Source organism: Homalodisca vitripennis, unplaced genomic scaffold (assembly GCF_021130785.1).
Source record: "Homalodisca vitripennis isolate AUS2020 unplaced genomic scaffold, UT_GWSS_2.1 ScUCBcl_3797;HRSCAF=9552, whole genome shotgun sequence".
Taxonomy (NCBI): Eukaryota; Metazoa; Arthropoda; class Insecta; order Hemiptera; family Cicadellidae; genus Homalodisca; species Homalodisca vitripennis.
Window position 1 is genome coordinate 47,501 of NW_025779931.1, and position 14,725 is coordinate 62,225.

A 14,725-nucleotide genomic window follows, 5' to 3' on the forward strand; every position below is an offset into this window, starting at 1 on the left:
CCTTTCCTAGCAAACAGCACAACTGTCCAGCCAATGGTCTAGCAGTGACAAACATAGCTGCTCCTTAGATGGTGACTGCTGAGCGATCCTTTCCTAGCAAACAGCACAACTGTCTGGCCATTTTTACCTTTTAGCCATTGGTTTTCAAGTTGTTTCATAGCGAACTCCCCACTCCTAACTTTGTATGGCTCTACTACACTAAAATATAAAAAATGTTAAAGGGCTCCTTTAACATTTTTAAAGGTATAATGCTATCATGCTGCCCCTATCTGTGACCTTAGTACTTTTAATGAGTACTGTTAAGCTTGTACTGCACTGACTCTCCCGTTATTATGTTTCACAAGATCCTCGCATAGGCCGGTAGCCTGTGAGGAAGGGTAGAATAAGTATAAAAAGGGATCAGTCTCCCCTCACAAAGTTGTGAAAATATTAATGACACTTAACCCTTTGAGTGTTATGATCATTTTTCATAGACATGTGCATAAAGTGCTAGGCTGTGCTCTGTAAATTAGCAAGTTTTTTCGGAGAAAGCTATTGTACGAAAATTCAATAGACTTCCATAATTTTAAGATTTTTCTGCAATATAGTAAACAATAACTAGTGCAAAATTCCATTACTGTTGAAACAAAAACACAAAACATTAACTAACATTTTTTACATTTTAATAGAATAAAAGAACTTTTACAAAACAGTTTTCTAACAGTTTGATTTCTTTGATTTTTATCAGCATCAGAAATCTTTCAGTTTAGGAAGAAATTTTGACATGAATTAAGATTTTTTCTCAGAGCCCTTATTAACTAACATTTACTTATTTTGACAGATTGTACTAATAGCATTTGTAATTTAAGGATAAAAAGTATAGGCTACCTGAGAAGAGTCCATCTCGTCGTCGTCGCTGAGGGCATCTAGTGAGTACGAGTACCCGGAACTCGTAGTGGGCTGGGTGGAGGTGGGAGCTGCGATAGCTTCCTCGTGTACAGCAGCTGCGATGTGATTGGCTGCCTCCGCCAGTGCTGGATGCAATTCTACGATCCTTTCAAATATGACAAATACTTAATTATTGTAATGGCTGGAACAATTAAGTATTATAAATACACAAATTAAAACTACACATCTAAATCAACTGTTATAACAACTGGCATAATAACATTAATCCTTACAGTGCTGCTTTACTGGAGTTTTAAAAATGTGTAAATATGCCAAATGTCAAGTTGGAGAGGATATTAACCCTTTGAACCCCAGGCGACGAAATATCGTCACCATGGTATATGCGTTTAATACATAATTTATTTGAAATCGTAAAATACTTATTTTATGAGTATTAATACATATTTATATGTATTTTATTAAAATACAAAATCGTAAGTACCAACAATTTTGACTATTTATTTATTTAGGTAATATCAGTGATTTTTGTGTTGTACGCCTAGAGGTTTTTACAAGTTGCATACTTTTTATATAAAAATTCAAAAAAAGTTTATTTTTAGAGATATCAATATAATTTTTTTTGTACATACACAAAACTAAATTTAGAAAAATAAAATGTGGGTGCCCATAGTTAAAAAATATTTCTTATTTTTTAATTAAAAAATCTTAAAATCAATTTTTTTGCCTAAAAATCTATATACATATATTTTAAAATTATTTTAATGCTGTTAAACATTTTTTTATACTTCAGACTAATCTTTTTCTGTGTATACAATTTCATTCTGGACATTTTGGTGTGTAATACAAGACAATAGCATAAAAAATAGCAAAAGTATTAATTTTTTACAAACAGTATGCAAAAACAGCTGTTTCTGCTCCGGGGATTCTCGGTAGTTCTTAGGTCAAATGATTTTGGTACGCTTTTTTTCCACCATCAATATTTTGGTCTGGGGTTCAAAAGGGTTAAACAAAAAGAGGGAGGATTAGAGTTTTAAAATGCATATTTCAGCTTCGGTTTTTTATGAGTTTGTTCAAAAAGAAACAGCCCCTTTTTATTCATTTGACACATTACAAAGTATAGTGTAAAGATAAATGGCGTATATAAAAAAATATTTGTGAAAGGGCACTCTGGGGAGTTTAGTGGGTATAAAACACACAAAACAGGGGATAGATGTACCCCAGCGAAACTGTTTACTTTCAAGACCTAACAAGTGTGTTCCAGAGTTGTGAATATTACTTTTTAATTAGCTTTAAAAAACACACATCTTCATTGATCCAACATACCTGCGAACAGTATCAATGTCTCCCATGCGCACCAGCAGTTCTGGATCCTGGATCATAGATATTGCTACAGGATCTTGGCTGAGTCCTGGAGTAATTAGGATGATGTTATCCAGGATATCTGGCCGACTTAGCTTCTGTAAAATCAAAATTTTAAATTAATGTATGATTACGAAAAAAGAAATAACTAGAGGACAGAAACTAACAACTCTCAGATTGTGTTCTAAAATGAACTATTTACAAGTCAAGAAATTGTTTTATGCAAATTTTTCTTTGGTTGCTTCAATTCTATAATCAGACATGCCCAAATTTTCATTAGGTTTTACAAATAAATTAACCCATTATACGTTGTTTAACATTCATCCACATAAATTGTTACAGTCTACTTATACAGAATCCTACTTAATTAGGTATCCTTACTTCCATCAAATCCAAAAACAAACTATGAGATGTTGTCACTAGTAACATATTTCCGAGTTAACACTTCATCATCAGACAATGGTAAAAATTGAATCTACTGAATTGCTTTGGTTATGTAATTAAAATTGCGCAACACAATACAAAAAAAAAAAAATGCACATTAAAAATTTGTAGGCCTACACTTACACAGTACAAAAATCAAACTGTGACATCAATTAAAATTAATCTAGTTATTTTTGATGTTGCAGAAACAATTATTTCATTGAGAGAGAAACAGACATTAGTTGAATGGTTTATAATAATGCTAGTATTGATCTTAAAAAACAGTATCAAAGCCATAAGTAATGAAGCTAAGTTGCGACCATATGCTGAGTAAAGGAAGGCTATTCTCAAGGTAGCAACATCAACATTGTATAATACAATTCACTATGCTAACTTATACCTGTAGTGAACTCCTGTAGGAAGGGTTCATAGTTAACGCTCGAAAAGCCATCACTAAACTCTGTATGTCAATTTCTGACATAGTCTGAGTAGGTTTGGGTATTTCTGGAACATATTGAAGTAACAAGTGAATATTATAAAATCAAAGTGACCTCAACAAAAAGTTCATAGATAAACCAGAATTTTCTTAAGAAAATAAATATTCTCAATAACAATAACATGTTACACTGACATTACTTTTAGATCAGATGAAGCACATCCTTAAGTCATTTTTTTATTTGACATTGAGGATGTTATACTCCAAATCAATTTTATTGGTCAGTTACTCAAGTATCTCATTAACAGCCCTAGCATTGATTAAAATATAATTAAAAACATTAAGCAAAGATAGTTTCAGGAAAATTTGTGCTAAAATATTTCTTTCCAGCTATTTTAAAGTCTAATTTTATTATCATACAGTGCAGTATAATACCACATAAAAAAGTGGCCATTGTGTTGTCACTTGATATTCCACTGCAAATTTTGATACATAATATTATAGCATAAAAAGAGGAGTTTCACAAGGATCTGTTCTGGGACCTGTTCTATTCATTCTCTTCACCTCAGATAGTCCAAAGTATCTCTACTTACCACCAGTCATACAGCTGAAAGCCTGGAGATCGCAACCTTTATTTCAGTTAGCATAGCTTATGAATAAACACATATCCAGGGCTTACATATCACACTCTAGAGGGAATCATATCAACACAGCTCAAAAACTAGTTTAAATTTTATTTGACTTACTGTGAAAATTACATGTCATTATGAAAATCGGTTCTTGTTTTCTGTCTCCCAAAAGGAATCGATGTCGGCGAGGAGGCCACTATTTTTAGATTAAATTATCATAAATTTATTACTAGTAGTACCAAAGTTAAAGATAGCCTGGTTAATTAAACATGATCTGATGTTAGAAAAGTTAGATGATCTGGGACATGATCTGAGGTTGGGAAAGTATAAATCAGAAATACCCCTGCCCATAAGTGCGGGATTCGCCCCACACTTCTGACAATAAAAGAAAAACATCGCTTGAGATAATACCTAAATTCAAGCTGAGATCACGTTTAACTTTCTAGATTTACAGTATGTACATATTTTTTACGTACATATGTATATTTACCTACTTACATAGGCTAATAACAAATAGTGGAGAGTACGATCTCCCTGACATTGCTTCCCTTTGTAAGGCAGAAAACATGAACAGATTGTCCTAATGACATGTAATTTTCAAAGTACATCAAAGTCTGTGCTTTCTAATAATGTAGTTTGGAGAGAAAATTCTTCTAAAAATAGTGGCCTCTGGATAATACCAAAATTTTTAATGTCTATTTTACTTTAATGGCCTAACATTGTATTAAAATGTATGATACAATTTCATTTCTTCACGAAATTGTAATATTGACTAAAAAATATCAACCAAATACTAATTCATAAGTATTGAAATTTAACCAATCCATAATTTCCTTTAATTTTAAAATGCGTAATTTCATGTGATAAAAGTCATGTTTACTCGTACATCTCATTGCAGTGGTATGAAAACATTAAAAAAATATTGTCTGATTATTCAGTCATCTTAGTTATATTAAAATAATCTGGACTTTATGTAGTCTATCATAAGTACATCACACATTTTGATAAGGAAGGTTATGGAGTATATACGAGGTCTGACAATAAAGTAATGAGACTGATTTTCTTTGCAAGATGTGGCAACCCTGCAGGCTTGCATAGGTACATCTTTAACCTTGATCTATAAGATGCTTCTAGTCCAAGCGGCACATCGATACGACAGCTCAGTTTTGAGTTGTGCTGTAATAAGTTAACATATGTTTGTATCTCTTGACAAGGAAATGGAAGTGCATAATATTGCGCAATGGTATGCCATTTCTTTTTGCGTTACATTGGGTGAAAACGCAACGAAAACTTATAGAAAGCTTCAGAAAGGCTTTTGGAGAGGAGTTTATGTTAAGTTTTTCGTTGGCATAAAATGTTTAATAAGGCAGAACGAATTTTGAAGATGAATACCGCAGTGGACGACATTCAACCTCACGGATGGATGTCAACTTGACCAGGGTGCATGAAACTCATACGATCTGATCGAAGATTGTCCGTGAAAATGATTTAAGAAGAACTGAACATCAATTGATAAACGGTTTGTCTAGTAATAACTTTGTAAAAGAGTTATTCCGTGTCCGTGCCAACATTGCTGATAATTGGGCTCTGCATCACAAAAATGCCCTATCCCATACTGTGCAATTTTAAACCTCAAAACAAATTTCAGTACTACCACAGCCTTATTCACCAGATATTGCTCGTGCGACTTTTTTATATTTCAAGAGTCAATATGGCGGTGAAGGGACACAATTTTCAAACAAAACAAGATGTCCAAAAAGCTGTGACGAGGGTCTTGGAGGATATTACAGAAGATGAGTTCCAGAAATGTTATCATCAATGGCAGAAGCGCTGGAAAAAGTGTGTGCAATCAGGAGAGAACTACTTTGAAGGCGACAACACTAAACTTGACTATAACTATAAGCACAATTTTTTTCATATCATTCTCATTACTATTGTCGCTCCTCGTATGTTTAAGCAACAATCATAGATAGTTTACCTTTGGCTTTTTTCTTCAGTACATGAATCATGACTCCAGATTTTATCCCACACGCGTTCAAAGTAGAGTCATCATCAAGGATATTACCACAGTAAACCAATTCTGAAATTTGAAAGTACATAAATTTGTTGTTTAGTAAAATCATGAAATAGTTTAAAATTATATTAATTAGATATAAGTAATATAAAATACATAGATGTTAACCCTTCCAGGTTCAACTTACTGTAGCCTTAGATTGCATATTATTCATCTGTTGGGGTAAAAAAATTTTGTTTGACAAAAACTACTCAATTTGATTTTAAATTGCTTACCTGTCATGGAAAAATGGAAATCTATACATAAATAATTTTTCCCACCTTTTTTTGTGTGATAGACCAGTATGCGTATATAAGCGTCATTGATCCTTCCACGAATTGACATGCGTATATAAATATAATTGATGTTTAGGTTTAGCGTAATAAAAACATTTTATGATTAAAAATAAGTATGTATTACATGATTAGGGTTAACATACAAAACAAATAAAGTAAAAACTAATCATATAACAAAGGAGATTGATCACTGTCCATTCACATAGTCCTCCATGTTATGATAAGCTTCGAAACAGCTATCTGGGTGAAGGAACGGATTGTTGACACACGTTTTACAAAAATAGATCGTTTCTTTTCGCAGATATTTTTTAAAGCAGACATGGCAATGATGACCCTTTGCGTCTCTTCCAATGAGATGAAGTTTTTCCGTCTAGCCGTGGTGCGCAAGGTGCAGAGCGACTGAGAAACAAAGAGGCAGGCAGCCGACAATGACCTTGACTTGCCGATAAAACCCCTCCCCCACCAAGCAGCCCGAGCTATTCCGGCACACACACCCTTCCCCCACCTTACTGCCACAAAACTACTTCACTCAATAACTACAGAACTGATTGCAAAATTACTTTTTAGAGTACAACTGGGTGGGATGTAGGAATAAAATATTCATGACTTATTCCAAGGCAACGTACATTATAAATTTCACCTACATCAATTCAATAGGTATGATCGAGTATGAAACAACCTAACAACTTCAGTTCAGTACGCCGAGTGGAGAGCGACTCAGTAAACAAAGAAGCAACCGACAATGACCTTCATTCAGTTGCCGCTAAAGGTCCTCCCCCCCCCCAAGCAGCTCCGGCACCCCCACCAACCATACTGCCGCCAAACTACTTATATTATGTTCCCGATTAGCTGGAATAGCTGACAACTGCAAACAATAAGGATATTCATGAACATGATTATGCGTATATAGACGCATTTGACGCTTGGCCAAAATAAGTGTATGCGTAAATATAAGCATATGACCCCCGGGGAAATGTTTAAGTTAGGCGTATATAACAATCATTGACCCGGGAAGGGTTAAAATGAGATTTTAAAAATAACCAATAACAATATAAAAAAAAACCAAAGGCATGTCCAACATAATCTGATGTTGGAAAAGTTGAATGATCTGGGATGTGATCAGAGGTCAGGAAAGTACTAATCAGAAATGCCCCTGGCCATCAGTGCAGGCTTTGGCAAGCACTTCTGGCAAAAAAAGAAAAACATCCTTCAAGATAATATGTAAATTCAAGGTAAGATCACATGAGCGCTTTTAAATGTTAAGTTTAACTTAAATTCTATTTATAATATGTATGTATGTATTTACCTACTTATAGCCCAATATAAAATAGTAGAAAGGGGCAGAGACATCCAAATTATACTAAAGTACGGTAAAAGCCCACTAGTCCGCCACTCGATAATAAATGGCACTTTCAACGGTCCGGCATCAATCTTGGAAAAGTATGTTGCATTAAAAAAAGTTTTTTAAAAGTATATGGTTGCATAAACTATACTTTTAAAACGATGTTTGAGCAGCTTAGTACTTACGATTACTTTGACCAATCTGAAATGGCATTTCTACAGGTACTCATGCCGTCAAAAGTACATTCATTATTAAATAAAAGTCATAGTTTATTTTTATTTCAACTATAATAGTATAACATTTTTCATTATATTCACAATAACAAAATTAGATTATCCAAAAAGTCTTCTCAAGATTGTGTTTAGATAAGTGATGTTTATTCTTACATTTCTTGTGATTTACACCTTTAATTCTAGTTTTCAACTCATCAATACAAACTGGACAAGTTGGATTTAAAGGAGAAAGGTCATTATCTTGTTACTATTTAAAACATTGCTCAGTGTTTATAAAATTATTTTGAGCCAATATCTGCATATTCATCGCCATTGTGTCTGTTGTACTAGCCTACTTCTACATAAACAAAACAACAACAGCTGATAATGATGTCACTGCCAACAGCTGGTAATGACGTCACTAGTCTAAATAAAGACAGTTGGCAATGATTATTTTATGAATATCTAATGTCGTATTCGATAGTATCGATATTTAAAATTGATAATCATAATCCAATTGTGTTGGTGGCAGCTTATTATACTGTAGCCCAGCTTGTTGATTGTGTGCTAGTGGTGTACAGTGTACACGAATAGTAGAAAACTGCACAATAGTTTTGGTTTGTTTGATTTATTGCAACTAACTTACTATGATATTATTCAACAAAAGCTTGACATCATATAACGTTTAGAAAAAGGTGAGAATAGGAATAAGATAATGGAAGAATATAATATAGCTTCTTCCACTATATATAGCATATAAAAGAATAAACTTATAAAATTTGCTTATCCACTAGTGTAAAAGACATTCAGTCTCGACAAACTTAAAAAGTCTAAGTTAGGCTAGGCCTATATGAAATTTTGTTCCAGCGGTTTTCTGCTAAAAGGTCTGAAGGAAAACCTATGAGCAAGCCCATGATCATAGAAAAAGGGAAACAGTCCCGTGAGGATTTTGGAATTACCAGAAATTATGTTATTTGTCATTTGCAAACCTTACATTACTTGTTCCAGAGGAAGGTTAATAACATGGTAGCTATAAGATAAAAGGCCGGAGCGGCAAATCACGAATTTGACGTTATCAACGTATTCTGCTCACCCTCCTGAACAAAAAATATATATAGTACTAGGGGGTGCAAATGACAAATAACATGATTTTAGGGGGTATATTTATATTAAGTTTCTAATGTTTTAATGTTCAGTTTGTGTGCTGTGTCTGGATAATCTGTTTACTTGAATATTATCTGCGGCCGGGACTGATAGCAGCCTGATAACATATCTGTTACAGTGCTTCACAAGATATCATGTTCAGTAGATTGGATTGAGTGAGTGCGTTACAATCATGAATCAACCATCCACTAGTTCGACCAACCCTAGTGAATTGTGTGTGTCGTCCCGGAGTGTTTAGTAGGGCACGTAAAGAGTTTACGTTTTAACCGAAACGAAATTATTTCCTATTTAATTGAACATGGAATTTTTAATAATGAGTGTATTTGTTCGTCGTGCGGTCGCGTGTTGTTTTTAAACCGGGAGACTTTGTTGTTTCGTTCCGATAGGAAAATTAGAAAAATTAGTAAGAAAAGAAGTTTTAAATGTTGCAGTTTTTAAAAATCCACTTTTTTGTTGCTGCTGCTCAGCTGTATCCGCCAACACACTAATGGTAAGTGTTCTCTGTTAATATCCATCTATATATTTGTATTTGAGTTTAAGTTTTTCAACTTTACATAATTGCCTTTGCATTACATTTCAATTTATATTTCTGATCAGCCCCTCTAGAATTTTAGGTACTTTGGGATTATACCGACCACACTAGTATGAAGAACACAAAAATAGAAATTTATAGAAACAAACATGATAGAACGAAAAAACAACTCTTCAATTACAAAATTACAAACTTACAAGCATTTCCAGGTATTGTGATCGCTGTTATCTTATCTTTCTCGAGAATCCTGATTACGGCAGGCCGCGCGGCATCACGTGATTTGCACGGTACATAATTGCCTTTCCATTACAATTCAATTTATATTTCTGATTAGCCCCTCTAGAATTTGATATTTTACTGATAGGTACTATCTCGAGGGATGTTTTTCTTTCGTCGACATCAGCGCGGGGCAGCACCGAAGGTGCTGTCAATGCCCGCGCTGATGGCCGGAGGCACTCGCATTTTGGGTGGCGGAATGTGATCAAGAATAAAAACAAGTTTTTAGTGTTTTTTTAATAAAGAGTTTAGGGTACTTTGGGATTATACCGACCACACCCAGACATGTATCGTTATTTCACATTTTGCTTCTACTGATTACTAGATTAGCGTAGAACAATATTTTGTCAATATAAAACAGGAATTGTCTTATCGCAAACCCCTCCCCATCCTCAGACAGAGGTCAAAGTCGAGCGGTCTAGTAGATAACGTGATTGCAGAGTCTCGCCGCCCGTTCAGCTGTTGCGTCGCTTTGTTGTACTTCCGTGTTTTACCTCTACATTTCTCCAAACACAAAAATTCAATAAAAACAAACATGATCAAACTAAAACTAAACTCTTTATTGAAAAAAACACTCAAAACTTGTTTTTATTCTTGATCACACTCCGCCACCCAAAATGCGAGTGCCATGCCTTCGCGCTGATGTCAACGAAAGAAAAACATCCCTCGAGATAGTACCTATCAGTAAAATATCAAATTCTAGAGGATCTGATCAGAAATATAAATTGAATTGTAATGGAAAGGCAATTATGTACCGTGCAAATCAAGTGATGACGCGTGGCCTGTCGTAATCGGGATTCTCGAGAAAGATAAGGTAACAGCGACAACAATACCGATCACAATGCCTGGAAATCCTTGTAAGTTTGTAATTTTGTAATTAAAGAGTTGTTTTTCGTTCTATCATGTTTGTTTCTATAAATTTATATTTTTGTGATCTTCATACTGGTGTGGTCGGTATAATCCCAAAGTACCGAGTTTAGTTTGGTAAATGTTTGTTTTTGTTGAAATTTTGTGTTTGGAGAAATGTAGAGGTAAAACACGGAAGTACAACAAAGCGATGCACCAGCTGAACGGGCGGCGAGACTCTGCAATCACGTTATCTACTAGACGCTCGACTTTGACCTCTGTCTGAGGATGGGGAGGGGTTTGCGATAAGACAATTCCTGTTTTATATGGACGAAATATTGTTCTACGCTAGCTAATCTAGTAATCAGTAGAAACGAAATATGAAATAACGATTCATGTCTGGGTGTGGTCGGTATAATCCCAAAGTACCGAATTTTATATTTTATTGATAGGTACTATCTCGAGGGATGTTTTTCTTTAATTGACATCAGCGCGGGGCAGCACCGAAGGTGATGCAGAAGCCCGCGCTGATGGCCGGAGGCACTCGTCTCATTTCGATAACAAGTAATTAATTTGTTGCTCGAAATTAAGAAAAACATTGTTTATTTTGATCAAAATTCTGCTCATTTCAGTATTATTTTTCATTTACGTTTGCAAAGATGGCGACCCATCCGATGACGTCATCACGAGGTTGAATCATGGTCACAAAAGGTCACGTGACGCTCGACGTCGATGTACAACATGGAAATATTACTCCGCACGTGAACAGTTGTTCAATTTTTTATGTTCTAGAACTTCGTTATTTCTCATTTCCACCCCATCAAACCTTATATTTTTTTGTTCTATAGGACGATTCCAATAAGTTAATAATGCAAAACTCGTATTTTGCCGCTCCGGCCGTTTATATGATAATTACCAATAACATAAAACTTGTATTTTGCCACACCAGACATTAATTTTATATTTATCTAGCCTAGATGTCCAGCAATGATTCACCGAAGATTTAGCTAAAGTGCCCATTAATTTGCTACCATAAACCTAAGGCTATGCTACTTTTTGTTTATAGATTATTTCAATGAATTAAAGTATAACTAGCTATTAATATTAATATCAAAATCATACCTAAACTTTCTTTTGGTACATTTGCTTTTTTTGAAACTTCTACTTTGAAGTGTTCCACTTTTGTATGAAGATCTACATCATCTACTTTAACTCTCTGAAAATCAAATAAAGATAATCTCATTCCTAATACAAGACTTGTCATGTTAGAATTAGCCTATGGGAATAAGTCAGATATCAAAGAAAACTCAACTTCTTCACAGAATACACAATAGGGCTCTGTGTCTAAGTCTATTAATCAGTTTAATTGTACACTCTCTTGCAATTGTATATTTACTCAACAATTTGCAGATCAATTACTTGAAAATAGTTACATCAACTAATCAATCAATCGTAATACAAAAACAAATTATATTAATATCATGACAGACGCAATTTCACAAGTTTACTAACACAAACAACAACAAGCAAGACAAGACCAAGACTAAGACTGACTGATCAACTGATCAACATCAACTTGTCACTTTTTGTGCTCTCAGACTTTTTTTTTGAAAATTACCCGAAGCGAACTCGCAGCTTATAATAACTTCTCTTTGCACTTGTCACATACATGAAAATAGTTGTACAATCCCCTGATAATATAGGCTATAACCATAAGATAGTCAAAGCTGTAGGTTACAAAGAAGTAAACAGACGTAAATTGCATTACATCTTTGATTAAATTTTGAAATAGTTTAATTATATTATTTAAGTACAGTACCTAATACTTATAAGGAGTAATACACACAATATATTTTTTTTATCTGCATCTCCATCTATCATTGGTAAAGTTACTAAAAAGCTTAAACATTCTTCTGTCTGAATATAATAATAATTAATTAATATCTATATGTTCTGCATGAAGTTATACATTACAAAACAAAATGATTTCATATTCGACTTTTTTCCTAATTCGTTTTAAAATATAAAGTAATGAAATTAGACTTATTCTAAGATCCAGGCTGACCTCAACAGGAAAATAATAGTGCCCCTAAGGCTACTAACTAGCCCAACTAGGGGTCCCATTATAATGATTATAACTATTACAAAATAAAATAAGTTCTGGAGCATTAGTCTGTAATTAACAACTCTACTGAGATATAACAACTAAAAAACAAAAGATGTGCTTTCATGCCAAACCTGATACATGCCGATGTACTAGTACCTACAAACTGAATTAATTAAATACACTAAAACCAAGCAAACAAAAAACTAGAACTTACTAAAATAAGACTTATTTACAAATACCTAAATATAACATAAAAAACAAAACACTTTCTGTTCATAATAAAACACCTAAATCAACAAATTATACATGTACATAATAAATACCGGTACATGTATACCATACGTGCATATACATATACATACACAGGAATACATAAACTTATATGTACAAATGTAATTGTTGCCCAATCTCGAAAGTCTTTCCTTAAAACTAAAACTTATTATGTCACTATATTTGTGTATTGTCAACGCACATCACACAATAATGTTTCAGGATACCCCTGAGTTAGCAACCACACCTTGACTAGTTTAACAAATAATCTATAGTTTGTTTGTAATTTAATATCATCATTAAGTTTATTAAGTAGCAATGGTGCTAAGAAGTTAAATGTTATAGTATAAAAGGTTTAATTAGGTTTCGGAACAAAACATTACAAGAGCTTCTTAAATTCGCTGTATACAAAATTCCATTATATTTACATTTTCCATTATTAAATACGGTTTTAAATATAAAAAGTGACCTCAATGGTAATATTCTTAGCTGGAGAAAACTTGGAAGAGACGAATCGTCTGCTTTTCTTCAGAATTATGCTTACTACAAAGTAATAAGTGGTCTTAAATTGGTAATATAAGTTCCTCTCCAACATGCAAACCATACTCTAATCTACTATTAACTAGAGCAAAATAAAAAGTTTTTAGAATCCTTTGAAGACACATTCGGAGAAAATAGAAGGGACGAATACTTGTTATTATTTCATTTTACAATTCTGTAATATGTAACTTCCAATTTAAATTTTGATATATTTCTACTTTCCGTCCAGGGATTGTTTGGTTATAGGTTTCACCTTAGAATTGGGCGGATACACAGTGTTTTAGGATCTTCTTAGATCAAAATACACCGTTTGAAAGTGATTGTTAAAATGTCTTCTTAAATGGAAAAGGACTTGTCTGCATGCAAGTTCTCAGCTCCACATACTCGAGTAATTTTCTTTTAAAAGGAGAGGTCGATCTCGTTTTAAGCCCTATTCAGCCCGTCCTCATGGGCCCCTGGCCTGTGCGAGGGTTTTATCAAGCCTAATAATAGGGAGGTCAATACAGGACAAGTTTAATGGTACTGATAAAAAGTGCAAAGGTCACAAACAGGATTTAAACCTGCGCCATCTATATCTCCTGAAGTCTAACGTCTTACACCGTTCGCCATCGGCACTTCCTGATTGAATTGTTATACTAAAACTTATAATTAAATACACAGATAGCCTGCAGTCACGTCTGGTCTGATTAGAATCAATGAGAAAATGTATTAATAAACATATTTCCCAGGATTTGATAAGGATATACTGGATAGGCTGCGATCTCCATGTTTTCAGCTGTATTACTGGTGGTAAGTAGTGATATTTTGAACTATCTAAGGTGAAGAGAAAGAATAAAACAGGTCCCAGGACAGATCCCTGTGGAACTCCTCTTTTTATGCTATATTATGCACCAAAATTTGCAGTGGAATATCAAGTGACAACATAACGGCCACCTTTTATGTGGTATTATGGTGCACTGTATGATAGTACAACTAGACTTTTAAAATAGCTGGAAAAAATATTTTAGCATACATTTTAATATCACCTGAAGTTTTACTGGCTTAATGTTGTTAATGAGATTTTAATCAATGTTAGAGTTGTTAATGAGGTACTTGAGTGACTGAGCAATCAAGTTGATTTGGAGTTTAGCAGCATCCAATAAAAATAATGACTAAAGCAAGCGCTTTAACTGATCTAAAAACTGTTACCCTGGGCTATAGCCCTTTAAGGCCATATGTAAATCCAGGTCCATGTAAAACAAAAAGTTGTAATGTAACTAAAACAATATTTTTACAATTTAGTCCGTACATACAATTTATTGAACATTGTACAAGCAGCTTAGTACTTAGAATCGACGTTCTAAGGCCTTTTT

General features: G+C 33.9%; 1 protein-coding gene across 1 annotated transcript in view; it reads right to left on the reverse strand.

The window, feature by feature from the left end:
• The window catches only part of LOC124372687 (ubiquitin-like protein 7), a 19,680-nt gene extending 7,668 nt beyond the window's left edge, over nt 1–12,012 (reverse strand). The window contains exons 1-5 of the mRNA XM_046831096.1: nt 11,579–12,012; nt 5,714–5,815; nt 3,071–3,174; nt 2,212–2,345; nt 868–1,033 (exon numbers count right to left, since the gene is read on the reverse strand). Coding sequence (XP_046687052.1) covers nt 868–1,033; nt 2,212–2,345; nt 3,071–3,174; nt 5,714–5,815; nt 11,579–11,720 — 648 coding nt within the window. The 5' untranslated portion in view covers nt 11,721–12,012. The remainder of the gene's footprint in view (nt 1–867; nt 1,034–2,211; nt 2,346–3,070; nt 3,175–5,713; nt 5,816–11,578) is intronic.
• Between the last annotated feature and the right edge of the window lie 2,713 nt (nt 12,013–14,725).